This window comes from Ctenopharyngodon idella, chromosome 10, assembly GCF_019924925.1.
Source record: "Ctenopharyngodon idella isolate HZGC_01 chromosome 10, HZGC01, whole genome shotgun sequence".
In the NCBI taxonomy this organism is placed as follows: Eukaryota; Metazoa; Chordata; class Actinopteri; order Cypriniformes; family Xenocyprididae; genus Ctenopharyngodon; species Ctenopharyngodon idella.
Window position 1 is genome coordinate 31822723 of NC_067229.1, and position 15670 is coordinate 31838392.

Consider the following 15670-nt stretch of genomic DNA (forward strand, 5'->3'; position numbering starts at 1 on the left):
ATCGCAGATGGAAAGCCAGAGCCAGTGCCTGCCGTGATAAAAAAGAGCCAGAGTTAAGGACTGTAAGCCATCGCCCCGGAGCCAGAGCTTCACAAAATGTCTGACCAGGTGTGTGAGCAACATCATATGCCACCGTGGGATTACTAGAGGAGTTTAAGGGAAAAGAGGAAGACCCCGCCCACACTCCCACCACTGAGGGTGAGCTGAAGCTGACCTCTGTATGATGATTTGGAAGAGGATGTTTACCCTGAATCTCCTGTCCTCGCTGGTTCCATCCAGCTTCAAATCTCCTGTGTTTACACTGGTTCCACCCAGCTCAAAGTCTCCTGTGTCTCCGCTGGTTCTGTCCAGCTCAAAGTCTCTTGTGTCTCCGCTGGTTTGTCCAGCTCAAAGTCTCTTGTGTCACATGTAGTGTGTTTTGGTTTTGTTTTCACTGGGTTCTCTTTTGCCTGTGTTGCCTGCCTGTTTTCTCTAGTTAGTTTCCTTGGTTGTTAATTAGTTCTACACACCTGTTCCGTTTTATCTATCTATACTCTCCCCATGTATTTAAGCTCTGAGTTTCCTCAGTTCATTTGTCCGGTATCGGTCAATCCGGTGTCATTATTTAACGTGGTTGTGTTAATGTTTTCTCCTACAATCTCCTGAGTGTTCCTTGTGGATTTATTATTGTGGAGGTAGTTTTTGTTCTCTACTCCTTTCGTTGTGCACGTTACTACAACTAACCATGACAACGAGCAGTGTGAGGTAATTTAATTTAATTTGATCAATGTAATTTATTGTTTTTTTTTTTTTTTTAAGTTGTTTTACTGATGCACTGTATTTTTTATTTTTAACTATAGTAATTTAAAATCAAATTCACATTCATTTTGTCATTTATTTGTTTATTTATTTGATCTCTGGTTCATGCATATTTATTCATTGGAATTATTTATTTTACTAATGTACTGTTTAAAATCGATTTCATGTGTAATTATTGTAATGTATAGAGCAAAAATTGTAATTTATTTATTTTACTCGTGTGTAATTTGTCGCGTGCGTAAGACCAGTTGTTATTGGCTGCCACTGGGCTTCTTTCCTGCGCGCGCGCAGATTGGAAAGGGAATAATAAGGAAGTAAACAATGTCCACAGAGGGACGAGTAGTGTTTTCAGGGGGGAAAAGAAAGTTTTCGTAGTTCTGTGGCAATAGTAGATCAAAATTCAGCCCGGATGCTCGAAACGACATTAAATAACGCCGCATCTTTGGTTATTTTGTTCGTTAGTGAAACAGTATATGCTTAAAGACACGGTTTTGTATTAGCTGGTGAGTATATTATGAACGCCTCTGCAAACTGCCCAACTACACTGTAAAAATGCTATACTATTTTAGTCTTTCTACTCAAAATTTGTTACTTGCTGTTTATTTGTAATTATTTGTGAAATTTACTAGCAATTTTTGGAGTAAAAATCGCTTCAAAGTAAACCCTATACTTTTTTTTTCACTGCATAAATCTGATGAAGTCTGAAACGTCAATACAAGATTCATGACACAGACTGTATAAATAACTTCTTGGGTTTATTGAATAACTATATAATAGCTGCTATTAAGTAATTATCTATCTATGAGACAATATCTATATCACTATATCACCAGGATGCTATCAAATTACTGTCGTGTATTTGAACTTCTGTGGTGACTGGTAATTTCAAATGATAGAAAACAAATCCAACATGACTTTCATGCTGAACTAAATGTGTTGCATTTGTTATGAGTTAAAACCTTCTTCTGGTCTCCCAGAATAAACCACATCAGAAGCGGATGCACTCTCAGATAGTTTCAGTATAGTTTGCTGCTCTTCTTCATCTTCAAGTGCCAACAAGCCTAAACAACATCATGATGGCGACTCGAAACAACACAGCCAGTGCTGCTCCAAACAATAAGGTGAAATACTCCAGGCTGGCAGATAGTGATGAAGGCTACATTGATCTACAGGTGAGAAAACTTGATGTAGAAAATATCTAAATGGTATTACATATGTCTCTATTTGTCATATATTAAATTAAACACTGTTTTATAGTTCAAGAAAACCCCACCTAAAGTACCCTACAAGGCCATTGCCCTGGCAACGTTCCTATTTCTGGTTGGATCTGTATTGATAATTGTTGGATCACTTCTTTTGGCAGGAATCATTCATGTCACGGTGAGTAGACAAAACTGCTGTATTGTAATCAAAAAAGATGAACATATCTGTAACTATGTTTGACAGTAATTTATGGTCTTGTTGTAGAACCCAGATCGCACAATCCCAGTTCTCATCATCGGAATACTGATCTTTCTTCCTGGATTCTATCATTTGCGGATTGCTTATTATGCTTCCAAGGGTTACCGTGGTTTTTCTTACGATGACATCCCAGACTTTGATGACTAAATGGATCTAGTCATACTAAATGCTGTTACTTCTGTGTGTCTTTCTGCAGCTGTTTTGCATGATTTGCCTTAAGACATTCATTCTTTATTTACTATAAGTTTCTCTAGGAGAGAAACCGTGGCACACAGTGGCTTGGCTGAGCTTTATTGAGCTGAATACCTTTATTTTACCAAAAGGAAAAAAGAAGTGCAATATTAAGAGTATTTATTTAGCTAAATACATAAAAGGCCAACAAGAAATATGCTGATATTTTCCTAGCTTTTGTAAAACTGTTTGAAGAAGTATCATTTTAAAAGCTTGAAATTGATGTTTTCTGTAATGGAACATGTTACTTACTGTATATACACTATCAGTGAAACGTTTGGACACTTTTTATATTTTAAATTAGATTTGTACACAAATGTATATTGATAAAAATATATACATTTTCTTTTTTTCTTTTTTTTTTTTTCACTGGATAAGTTAGTTTGGAAAGTGATGAAAAGCAGTCAAAAAGCATCTTATATACATGTGAACGTCTTCACAATGTAAAACTGTAGTAGTAGCTGCAATCTAGGCAGCTATAAAGTTCATAGGAAAATATTTAAGATAAGATAATTATGATTTGTTTCACTTTTTTCACTACATTTTTTCTCCATATACTTCTATTTATGTTCACATACTTCCATTTGTTATTTTGTAGTTAATTAATGACTTAATTATTTTAAAATGTGGATAATTATACTAAAAATAAAGATTGAGGTAATGTGTCCAAAGTTTTACTGGTAGTGTAATTGCTATGGCAGTATTGTTTTGTGGAATAAACTGGTTTTATTCATCCATCTGTTTGGTTTGAAAATGAATGAAGTATTGATGTTCTAATTATTTGTGATGGAGCAAAAAGTGTTGTATTTTGAGAACCACTGAAGATTATGAGAGGTATGAATTAATTAAATATTTTTAATTAAAATACTAATATGCTTTGAAAAGGTTCCAAGTAACAGTATTACAATCTTATAAGTGACAAAAGAGTTAATTTAATTAATAATTATGATTTTGTTATATCATCTCTTAACAAGGTCACAAATAAAAGTCTGGGTAGATTAGATGGTAAGCAAATCAGTTTTTTGTAATCAATGTTTTTGAAAATGGGCAGGAATATAGATCTAATCACCTTTGACAAGGGCCAAATTGTTATGGCAAGGCGAATGGGTCAAAGTCGCACAAAATATTAATGATGGTTACGGGAAGAATGTGTCACAGCGCATTCCATCGCACTGCTGCGTATTGGGGCTGTGTGGGGCATGTGAGCGTTGGAAGTGTACCTTAGAGTAGTGGAAGTAGTTTGCCTGGTCTGATGAGTCCCATTTTCTTTTACATCATGTGGACGGCTGTATGTGTGCGCCGTTTACCTGGGGAAGTGATGGCACCAAGACGCACTGTGGGATGATTACAAGCCGGTTAGGGGTGTGTGATGCTCTGCGCAGTGTTCTTCTGGGAAACACTGGGTCTGGCCATTCATGTGGATGTTAATTTGACACGTACCTAAACATTGTTGCAGACCAGGTACACCCCTTCATGACAATGGTGTTCCCTGATGGCAGTGGCCTCTTTCAGCAGGATAATGCACCCTGCCACACTGCACACATTTTTCAGGAATGGTTTAAGGAACATAATGAAGAGCTCAAGGTGCTGCTCTGGCCTCCAAATTCCCCAGTCTCAATCTAATTGAGCATCTGTGGGATGTGCTAGACCAACAAGTTCGATCCAACAGGACTTGAAGGATCTGCTGCTAATGTCTTGGTGCCAGATCCTACAGGACGCCTTAAGGGGTCTTGTAGAGTCCATGCCTCGGCAGGTCGGTGCTGTTTTGGCAGCACATGGAGGACCAACAGCATATTAGGCAGGTGGTCATAATGTTTTGGCTTATTGGTGTATAGAAGTCCAGAAATTAGTAGATTGTTTAGAATGGTGTCCTGTGTTGAGATACTATTGTATTTTTAATATTATGAATTTTTATTTTTTATTTTTAAATTTTCTGTTTTCATTTTAATTTTCGTACTATAGTAATTTGGTTGTGTTTTTGTCATTTTTTGTTATTTTTTTAAACATGTCTATAGATATAATTTTATTAGTTTTTATTTCAGTTTCACTTATTTTAGGACATCAAGTTAAACTAAATGAAATGTTGAAAATAGCTGAAATAAAATCAGTCTAATTTTTTTAAAATATTTTATTTCAGTTCACATTTATTTTATTTCTAGCAACAACTTTCTTTTTTTTTTTTTTAGTTTTAGTTTCAGTTAACTACAATAACCCTGTGGCACACCTTTCATACTTCTCTTATAGTAGCTATTCTTGCATTATATAGTCTGATGACTTATACTGCATTTGCCACAATGTGAAGTAACAGAAGACACGAAACTGGGTGCTGTATCCCACAATGAAATGAGCTGTACATTCAGTTCCCACTTCCCAGCGTGATTGGTGAATATCAGTATCAGTAATATCAGCCACCTTTTTTCTTTAGATCATTCTTAATTTATAACAGTTTGCATTTCCAATGTAATGGGGATATTAGTATAGAATACTACTGTTCTAAACGTTGTTGCATAATGCATAGTTTACAGGCCTGCTGTGCAATATGCAGTAGGGTAGTGTTTCTTTCCGAACGTCGCTGCACTTTACTGCCCTCTAGTGGTAAATAGTTTCAAGTGTTGTACTCACTGCAAAGCAAGCTGTCCACTACCGCTAGGGGCCCCGCAAACTAGTGTTTCATCCTGGTTTCATCTCATAAATAGGCGGCTTAAAATGCCAGGTTTAAGACACTCATTTTAATACCGCATGTAACAAGGAACATTTGACCTGGTTAAATTTGAAGACCCTTGGGTTATAATGAGCTTGTCAAGGCTACGGAAAGTAAACTATTTTAAAGGGATAGTTCACCCATAATAAAAATTCTGTCATCATTTACTCACCCTAAAGTTGTTCCAAACCTAGGCCTATGAATTTATTTCTTCTGCTGAACAGTGAACACAAAAGAAGATATTTTGAAGAATGTTGGTAACCAAACAGTTGATGGGCCCCATTGATTTCCATAGTATTTTTTTCCACAGTTGATTTTCCATCAACTGTTTGGTTACCCATATTCTTCAAAATATTTTCTTTTGTGTTAAGCGGAAGAAAGAAATTCATACAGGTTTAAAACAACTTGAGGACGAGTAAATGATGACAGAATTTTCATTTTTGAGTGAGATATTTGACATTATCTATAACAATAATAGTAATAATAATAATAATAAGAAGAAGAAATGATAAGTATTATTAGTAATATTGATGGTGATGGTAATTAATAATAGTAATAAACATTGTTTAGAAGAAGACAACATTTATTGGGTTATGATTTTCATTGCAGGTAAAGCATAGTAGTGTTTTGTATGTTTGTATTATTCATGCACCTCTTTATTACTATGCATTATCAGCACTGAAATTCATGGCAACACCCATGGCATTTTTTTCACTTAGGTCCTATTTTATCCATCCCACATCACAAACACCGTGAGTCGTCATTGTTCATTAGTTTACTGGGTGCTTGCAGGCTCAGGAGTGATTTACTTGTGCCTAGAATGATGACAAACAAGATCAGAATCTTGACCAAAGTACAGCAGACACGCCTCTGTATTGTGAGAGTTAGGCTATCTGTATGAAATGCCTTATGCCTGTATGTAGTGCTGATGAATTATTGCACACATCACTATTTTTTTTTTTCTATATTAAATGTTAAAAACAATTGAAGTGTTCCTTTGTAATTAAAACGATGTTTTTTTTTTTCTTCTGACTTGTTTATCAACAGCTGAGTATGTGCAAATTTGTGTACTGGTCCATTTGTTTCGCCTTGTGCTCTCTGCGCATGCGCTCTCATGTTTGCATTAGTTTTGTACAACAGCAGCAGGAGGAGTGAACTCAACGCGAGAGGTGAGCTGATGCGCGAGCTCAAACCTCCCATAGAGACAAAGTTTATGCGCCTGTTTTTCTTCATGTCATTCATAGAAACAAGAGGAAAATAATATTTTACTGGCAAAGTTTCCGAAGTTGCCCTTGAGAATTGATTGTGATATGGAATTAACGCATGAGAGAGTATAATTTCTTACTTTTGGAATAATTGTCTTCGTGGTATTTCCGTCTTCAAAGCAAAACAGCGCTGCTTACTACAGCTGATAGATAAAGTGATACAGGTGAGTATAAACAACACAGTCTCTTACAAGTTTCATTCTCTAAGGTAGATAGGAAAGAATAAACATTTCTAAATTGAGAATGTAATGTGTAATTTAAACACTTGGTAATTAATTGTGGGTTTTGTGTAATAAGCGTTAACAGAGCTATTAATTCAGAGTAAGTTAAAGTCGCTTACACAGATAACAAAAAATGTTTTAAGAATGTCTCTTTACGTTCCCAATAAGTTATAAAAGCTTTAATTTTGAATGTTCTCTGAACGCTTAAAACGATTTTATGGTTTAAAAACATACTTGGTTATGCGAACGTTAAGGCAACATTTCATTTGATAATTTTTCAAACATTATGGGAACGTTTCAAAATGTTCAGATAACGTTCAAAAGTAACAAGTATAATATTAAAAAAAAAAGCATTTATGAACGTCCAAATAATACTGTACGTTTCAGAAAAAAAAAACAAAAAAACAAAAAAACGTTCCATGTACAATGTATTTAATGTTTTAGTCCTAATGTTTTGAGAACAAGATAACTTTGAAAGAACGTTTGCTCATATCTTTGAGAAAACCTTTCCAGAACGTTATTTAAAGTTACCAGAAGGTTCCCTGTTAGCTGGGATATAGCCTGTTTATAAGCTACTTTCACGAGTCACGCTGCCCTAAATCTATATGGTTTACATACTTGCCTACTCTACAAATTCCATCATGTGATGAATTCTATCTATCTATCTATCTATCTATCTATCTATCTATCTATCTATCCTCTTGCACAGGATCATGTTCATTTGCCAAACTTAAGATGTACATTGCCAGCAACATTTATATGCTGATTTGGCTCTATTGTGCCAAAGTAGATTTTGGCTTTTTTTGTTGTTGTTTGTTGGAAAAGTGGGGTATTTATCTAGCATTTGACTGCCAGTTGCAGTTCAGCATGGTGGAATTAAAGGGTTTTGCAAGTGGATTTGTGGGGGCAGGTCAAGTTATGGCAAACAAATTGCCAACATCTATCCAACATAGTGTCTTACAATATCCAAAACAGCCGTAGACTATATGTAGGTTAGTGTAGAAATCTGTAAATCTTATTAACCTTAAATTTCTGACCTGTTCTTCTACAGCACATCATACTATATTTGGACATTTAATCATTTTTCCCTCTTAGGTAACTCTTATTGTATTGCCATTACTGAAGTTCAATAAGCATTTATTGATCAAACTTTCCTGAGTGTAAACAATCGTTATTGAGTGTAAACAAAGGTTGTAACAATAGATTTTCCATTTTGTCAAATAAGCTTAGTGTGACTCACGTGTCGATCCAGAGTGAGTCGTCTGCTGCTTAATGTAGTCAAATTCACCAGTATACCACAGAGTATACGCCGGTCAGAGTCATCGCTCTTATTAACTTTGATATTAATCTGTCACTTTTTCCAGACTGCAGCCAGATTATCCTGGATTACACTGAGTGTCTGTGTCTGATCCCAGCTCTCATGAATCAGTGAGCTTTCATGCACAGCACTATGCAATGTATGGATTATGATGCTTGCAGATGCAATGTTGTTAAATGATTATCACTGTTTTGGTAAATCTGTAATCAACACTGTCATGGATATGGCACTTTCCCTCATCACCAAATGGCTGATTGTTTGACACTTTTTGCTTTTTTTCAGTGGAAATGTTTTGTTTTTGTTGGTGCCATGGGAGGAATTTGCATGTTGGTGACTGACAAATTCATGGTCAACTTTGTGCTTCACTGAAAATTTTGTTCCTCATACAAACAGTGATCTCATTTTCTTTTATTTTTAGATCATTTTAACTGGTTTATAATATAACCAAAACAATCCATAGCAGCTAAATCTCTATTATTCAAAAATGAGTTTGCAATTGTTTTTAAAGTGCACATCTGGCTACATCATCTGTTGAGTTTGTAAAAAGGGTATTGTTGGTAGCTTTGTAAAATAAGGAAAGTGGGTTAACATTTCTGACCTCTACAAATCAATGGTTAGTCCATTTGGCTGATTAAATCCGTGAGCTCGTCAGCAGGGAATCTGCTCTGAGCTTCAGAGTTTCAGGTCCAGCTGCTACAGCTGATCTGTTTATTTGCTCTAATGAACAAATGCTTTTGTAAATATAGCACTCACTTTCACAGTATGCCATGACTACTGTTTTAAAGGCTTTTAAAGAGTAAATCGTTCTCTTGCAAGTTGCTAGTGTGAATGTTTCTTGTTTGTTTCATCCTTTACAATGTTTGCTTTACTTCTTTGAAGTTCGAGTTAGTTTATTGCTTTGCCACATCTCAAAGGAGCACAATCATGTGAGGTTGCGTAACATCTTTGGCCTCATTTAAAGACAACATGAATCACACCTCAAATCTCATTTTACTTCCATAATATGAAATGACAAAATATTATAAATTGGGAATTTAAATGTCAAAACTGGATGTTATGTAGAGCACTACAGTGGTGACATTTTTGTGGGCAAACCTGGAAATTAGCATCACCCTGGTTCTCTTGACAAAAACCCAATAAGATTTTTCCATTAGCTTTTGGATTATTGCAGAAAGTAAGGTCTATGACCAACAAAATCTTCACAAATGAACACAACTTTGATTTTGAAGCATAAGTACCATCGCCAGAAGAGGTACTGATGTATTTTATGTAGTAGAATAATAACGTGTGAAAATATCTTGAGATTGTGTTGTTCACCACAAACCTTATTTCAGGCATTTAACCAAAAACGCATTCAAAAAACATTTGTGTTATTTATTTGTAATAACACAAGACTAATGATCTGTACACAATTAGACTGTAAAACACAAGTTACAAAAGTAACTTTTTATATTTTAGTGTCAATTTTGAATTCTTGTTGACTTAAGATCAAATTGACCCCAGTCATACATTAATAATTTGACCTAACACTCCTTTATCTGATATAGAACATATTTACAGCCAACTAGTTTAAATTTAATCTCTGAGTGTTATTGTCATCTTCATTTACTTGTATGCAGAATAGGTCAGATATGAATAATTGAATGACTGCTGATCCTTTCACATTAAGGTTAAGCTTATAATGAGTGGACTATATTTAGCTTTCACGCTCGATTTGGCCCTGTTCCTTCACAACACAGCCAGATTTATTGACTGAGAGAAATTTGTGACGTGAGTTTAGCCCGTCCTTTGTAAAAGCCAAGAATGAATGGACGACTCAACTCTTTCAGTCCCTTGAATTAGCATAACCTACAATACGGCCCCAGTCTGGTGTATTTATAGACAGAAATTGGTATAATACAATGTTTGTTCCCTGGTTATTTATAATGGCCAAGTACTCAAACCCTTGCCCCCAAAGGTTAATAAATAGGATTTTACTGTTGGTTATTGAAACTACAGTAAAACAGTAAATCAAAAAGACAGCTTTTGTGTGCTTGGTAATTTATGTAGGACTTTGGTCTAGCTGGGATGGTGTTGCCCAACTACCAAAAATACGTTCTAAGAAGGTGTTGCTAATGTTCTCCTGAAGATATGAAAACACTATTTCTCAGTTTCTTCTGAATGTTCAAAACGACACATTTTTAAATATTTTAAAAACTTTTTTTTTTCTTTTCTTGGTTATGCGAACCTTATTGAAAACATTCCATTTTATCAATGTTCCATTTTATCATTTTGCAAACGTTATGGGAACGTTACTGAACGTTCTGAAACAAGTAGTAAGTAACAACACTTAAATAATATTTAGACAAACGTCTTTGATGAAAGCCCAACTAAAATATTTCAGAAAAAACATTCCATGGGCAACATTTGTGCTGTTTGAGAAGGCCAGATAACTTTAGATAACAAATTATCTATTAACATTACTGGAATAATGTTTATTCATAACTTTGACAGAATATTGCTAGGACATTAGCCAAAGTTCTGAGTGAGAAAATTCCCTGTTAGTTGAGTGTCTACCCTTAGATGGCAACAGACCGCAGCAGAGCGCTTACCTACCAGCTTTTGTCAGAGAAAAACAGGTTTATCAGCATCCCATAGAGCTGATGTGGTACATTTTACAAAAAGTATTACTGAATTACTCAAGTTCTCTGATTTTTCTACCACAAGTTCTCTGAATCGCTGAATAGACGGTAACAAAGTGAACAGACTTGTGTGCGGTGAGAAACGTGTGACATGTGGGATTGTCTTGGGACCCCTTTCAGCAGTCTTTAAGAATAGCTCTCCCTCATTGCACACGGGGGGTAATGAGCGGGCGTTTGCATAGTGCACTGGTGTGTAGCACAGGCTCACAGTGAGCTAAGCGGAGTGCTAGCTTTACCCTTCGCACAAGTCGCACGCTTTAGTATTTACAGCGCCACCCAACAGACCTATTGCTTCCTGATGTGTTAATGATTTACCAAAGACCGCAATGTTAGACTAATGACTCAATGACATTCGGCTGCAGTTTTGTATGTTCTCTGAGGGCATTTTATCAATCGTCTCGCAACTTCCTGTCTACCCACATGGCCATTATTGATGGTATACGCACTGTAAAGTCATCTTTGCACAGGTTAAGTATATATAGTGACATGTCAAGCAGTGACACCAGTTTCCTGCAGTGTGACATGCATATTTTTATGGGTGGGTGCAGGACACTATAGTTCATTTATGTAAGTGAGGATAAGAAAATAAAGTAAACTGTGACATATTATACCCAAAAATTCTTCATACAGTGGACTACCAGTGAAATTGATAAAAATTTGGGACCAAAAATTCAGACACTTTGACCTGACCTTGTTTTGCTTAAGTGTTATCTGACATAATTAAGATAATTTTTTTCTGACACAGTTTAACTCTGAGATCTTGTCATATTTTATTACCATTTTTTTAAACTATAGTGAATAAACTGTATTAATGAATGAAATGTTCAAGGTGTCTGAATAAATTTTGGTTTGACTGTATATATATATATATATATATATAATTTTTTTTCAGTGGAATTACATTATAATGCAAATGTTTAATTTTGCATAGATAGGTAATAAACGATTGGTTGTTTCAGTAGTTACAGTGTATTTAATCACATTTATAGCTGGGAAGGAGTGTCCTCTCCTGAGCTGAAGGCATCACATGTCGTAATGGAAGTTTGAGTCATAAAGTATAAATCTAATTTTACAACCTTCCTTTATATAGTGTTTAAGTTTATACATGAATTAGTTCAATGCAGATATGTTGTTGAGATTATTGTGGTCATATATACAATACAATCCGTACATAATATCCCATAATCCTCCTGTGTGCTCTAAGATTACAGAAACAGGCAAAGCAAAAAAGGTGTGGATATGTTTGTGACATACTGTATAATATGCTTTCACTGTGGTTGAGTTTTGTTTGCCTGTTGCTTGATCTTGTATGTTTGATGTTCTGCAGGTATGTGAATCTGTATGAATACCCATCATGCTACTGAAGAACCTTCCTTTGTTGGAAGTCATTGTTGCAGTACTGTCCCTATTCAGTGAGTATTTTACAGCAACTACTTCATAACTGACATATGCTCAAACATGCATGATTATGTTTTATAATCGTTGGTTTAAATACATATGTATATATTAGTATATTAGTATATCTATATAATAAGTTGTATATATTATACATACAATACTCACTACTTTTATTTTCACTAACAAAATTTACATTTATTTTCTGTTAGTTCACACAAGTGCAGCTGAAGCTCACGTCCGTGCCAAGAAAGGGGACACTGCTGTGTTGACATGCAGTTTACAAGCCCCGGACAAGGGCAGCACTGCCCCTCAGCACGTCATAGAGTGGGTGCGTCAGGGCTACGATATCCCCATCCTCATGCACTTTGGAGTGAACAATCTTCGAGTGCATCCCAACTATGATGGTAAGTGCCTCAACGCTGAGAGCCTATTGCAGGGGTCAGCAACCTTAGGCACATGAAAGTTTGGACCGTGCATCAAAAATATTTAGAAGCTAGTTTCCGCCATGGAATAAAAAATAAATAAAAAAGGTAATTGTGACTTTTTGTCACAATTCGGACTATTTTTTTTTTCCACAATTGCAAGTTTATATCTCATAATTCTGACATTTTTCTCGCAATTTTGAGAAGAAAAGTACAAATTGTGATATATAAGAGAAAAAAGCTCAAAATTGAGAGATAAAAGGTCAAAATTACTATTTTTTTGTTTTTCTATTCCATGATGGTAACAAGCTTACGTACAAATAAAATGTATCAAATTTAAATAAAAAACAAAATGTTGAATAAAAACTATGAATGGATAATAAATAACAGTGTTGTGCATTTAGCCTGAATTAAAGGGTTAGTTCACCCAAAAATGAAAATAATCGTTCGAACCTTCATTCATCTACGGAACACAAATTAAGATATTTTTGATGAAATCCGTGGGTTTCTGAACCACACATACTGTAGGCAGCAACGACGTTGCACCTTTTGAGGTCCAGAAAGGTAGTAAATACATTGTTAAAATAGTCAACATGACTACAGTGGTTCAACCTTAATGTTATGAAGCGACGAGAATAATTTTGTGTGCGTAAACAAAACAAAAATAACGACTTTATTCAACAATTTGAACTGTTGTCATACACAGTTGACATAATGAATGTAGTGCAGGCTTCCGTGTTTACGTCCGAATGCGGCTTAGTCAAAGCTGCACACGTGAGCAGCATGACACATGATTGTGATGCTGACGCAGGAGCCTGCCAATAATGAGTCAGCGTTCTGACATAGAACACGGAAGCACTGAACTGCGTTCACTACATCAACTGTGTATGACAGCAGTTAAAATTGTTGAATAAAGTTATTTTTGTTTTGTTTTTGTGCACAGAAAGTATTCTCGTCGCTTCATAACATTAAGGTTAAACCACTGTAGTAACATGGACTATTTTAATGATGTCTTTACTACCTTATTTCATTTTTGGGTGAACTAACCTTTTAAGATTTGGCTCAGTCAAGGATAGTTGGTGTGGGATCAGTATTTGTAGGTATTTGTTTTCAAGTCATATGTTAGAAAGGGTCCAAATAATGCTATTTCTTCAGTGTCTTAAATTTTGCATGTTACATTTTTTGAAATATTGGGAAACTCATGCACTAAGGTTGAATGCAAAATGTAGGACACAGCTATATATTATGTCATGTATTATGTTACGAGCTAATTTCTACAATTAATTGAATGTCATTCCAACAGATTTTATTGAAATTTTGATGTTAGGTTTTATTTTTTACATTATTAATAGAAAAGGTCAAGACCTCTGAGTTGGGACAGGTATGGCACAGTGGTTAAAGAAAAATTAAAAATGGCACTTAATTTCGAAACGGCTGCCGACCCGGGCCTGCCGTATTGTAAACCACATCCTACTATCCACAATGCGGTATCTCTCACCTCTTTCGTAATTTGTTCTCCTGAGTACCACTTCGGTCATAGCGCGTCTCATCTTACAGTAACTCTGCTCTTTTGTGTGCTGTGGGACCGGCTAGTTTCTCCCCCTCTCATTGCAGAAGTCCCTATTGTGTCTTTGGGAGCTGGAATACAAAGGGTGTCTACAGGGAAAAGAGTCTTTCAATGCTGAAAATACTTTTTCCCCCCTGTTTTTAAAAAGACAATGGCTCTAACGTAGAAAGAAACAGGCTGCCTTGGTAACACTGCAAGTTTCTGTGCTTGGATTAGTCCTCACCTTCCACATAGTGAGCGGCTGACAGGTTCAACCCTGCAGTTTATTCATTAAAGCAGTTCGTCCCTTTTGCAAAGACAGCACTGCACCAGTCCATCACGATGTTGCCCTGGCAATGGAATGCGAACCTATTGAGCATCAGCAAAAACTGAAAAAGCTGACATAACTTTGTTTATAACCTAATTTATTTACTAATGCAACAAGCAATGGATTATATACTAATGTATAAAGAATTGTGAATTAGTTTACTGTGAAAAGCGACAGTTCATAAGCAAATTTGTTTACTTGTACGACAAGCAACATTTTATGAGTAAATTTGTTTACTTGTGCGACAAGCAACAGTTTATAAATAAATGTGTTTACATGCGCAGAAAGCAACATCTTTTAAGTGAATTTGCAAAACTTTAAAATTTAATTTTTTACTTGTTCGACAAGCAACAATTTAGATGTGATTTTTTTTTTATTTGTGCAACAAGCAATAGTTTATATATGAATTTGTTTACATGTGCAACATGTAGTGGTGCATACTCAAATTTGTTTACATATGCAACAAAGTTTTTAAGTTAATCTGCAATGCTTTGAATGTGAATGTCTTTACTTGTGTGACAAGCAACAGTTGAAAATTGTTTACATGTGCAACAAACAACATTTTTAATGAACACTTAAGCAAATAAAGTATGGCAAACAATAATTTGTAAGCAAATTGTATCAAATTTTAAAAAAACAAAACAAGCCATTGTTTATAGGCAAATGTTCAATTGATAATGGCACCACATTTTTTAGCATGTTTTGTAGTTAATATGAGACTAAACGACACTGAATATCGATTTTATTCACATTTGTTCAAGGGTTTAACATTCCTTCCTTGTAAACTAAAGGCAGGAATGAATGGCTTCATGTAAACCAACAGCCGAATAAAGGTTAGAGGGCGTCACAACTGTCACTTTATGTGATGTGAAACAAAGAAAAGAAACAAAAGGTGTAAAGCCGGGAATTTTTGAGCAGTGCAAAACTGCAGGTGGGGTTGAGGGGGGCAGGTGCAGCATGGGAAGAGGTGAAGGGTGAGCTTGGTGTGAATTTCATTGCCTTGGGCTATATCCTAGCTAACAGAGAACATTCTGGCAAGCTTCTCCCAAAGTTATAAACAAACTTTCATCCAGCAACGTTAATAGAATGTTCATTAAAATTTATCTGGTCTTTAATAATATTCTTAAATCTTGAGCACAAAATCATTATTAGCTGGGATAGTGTCTCGTGTGTCAACTCCATATTAATATCATTCAAAATTGTCACACACAACAAAATCAAAAGCACATTTAGGTTTTGTGGTGGTCATTTTGCTATACCATAACCAGATTAAGAAAAGAAAAAAAAAATCTAGAAACCT

The 15670-nt window shown here is 35.4% G+C and overlaps 2 protein-coding genes across 4 annotated transcripts in view; both read left to right on the forward strand.

Moving 5' to 3' along the window:
• The first annotated feature begins 1087 nt into the window (after positions 1-1087).
• Positions 1088-3225, forward strand: tmem230a (transmembrane protein 230a). The gene is made up of 4 exons (XM_051908423.1): positions 1088-1301; positions 1776-1970; positions 2056-2178; positions 2266-3225. The coding sequence occupies exons 2-4, from the start codon at positions 1872-1874 to the stop codon at positions 2404-2406; spliced, it is 363 nt and encodes a 120-aa protein (XP_051764383.1). The 5' UTR covers positions 1088-1301; positions 1776-1871; the 3' UTR covers positions 2407-3225.
• A 3102-nt stretch (positions 3226-6327) lies between these two features.
• The window catches only part of igsf9a (immunoglobulin superfamily, member 9a), a 32239-nt gene continuing 22896 nt past the window's right edge, over positions 6328-15670 (forward strand). For 2 of the 3 annotated variants that reach the window (XM_051908360.1, XM_051908361.1), the window contains exons 1-3: positions 6337-6620; positions 12004-12088; positions 12284-12478. In XM_051908360.1, the coding sequence (XP_051764320.1) occupies positions 12031-12088; positions 12284-12478 (253 nt within the window). In that variant the 5' untranslated portion in view covers positions 6337-6620; positions 12004-12030. Of the gene's footprint in view, positions 6621-12003; positions 12089-12283; positions 12479-15670 lie in introns of all 3 variants that reach the window. The other variant, XM_051908363.1, reaches the window with a different exon arrangement.

What these genes read in the sequence shown, in the direction of transcription:
- tmem230a (XM_051908423.1), top strand. Translation starts at nt 1,872, where the DNA reads ATGATGGCGACTCGAAACAACACAGCCAGTGCTGCTCCAAACAATAAG. An exon ending in AAGGCTACATTGATCTACAG is followed by an intron (nt 1,971 to 2,055) that starts GTGAGAAAACTT and finishes ACTGTTTTATAG; the next exon opens with TTCAAGAAAACCCCACCTAA. An exon ending in CAGGAATCATTCATGTCACG is followed by an intron (nt 2,179 to 2,265) that starts GTGAGTAGACAA and finishes GTCTTGTTGTAG; the next exon opens with AACCCAGATCGCACAATCCC.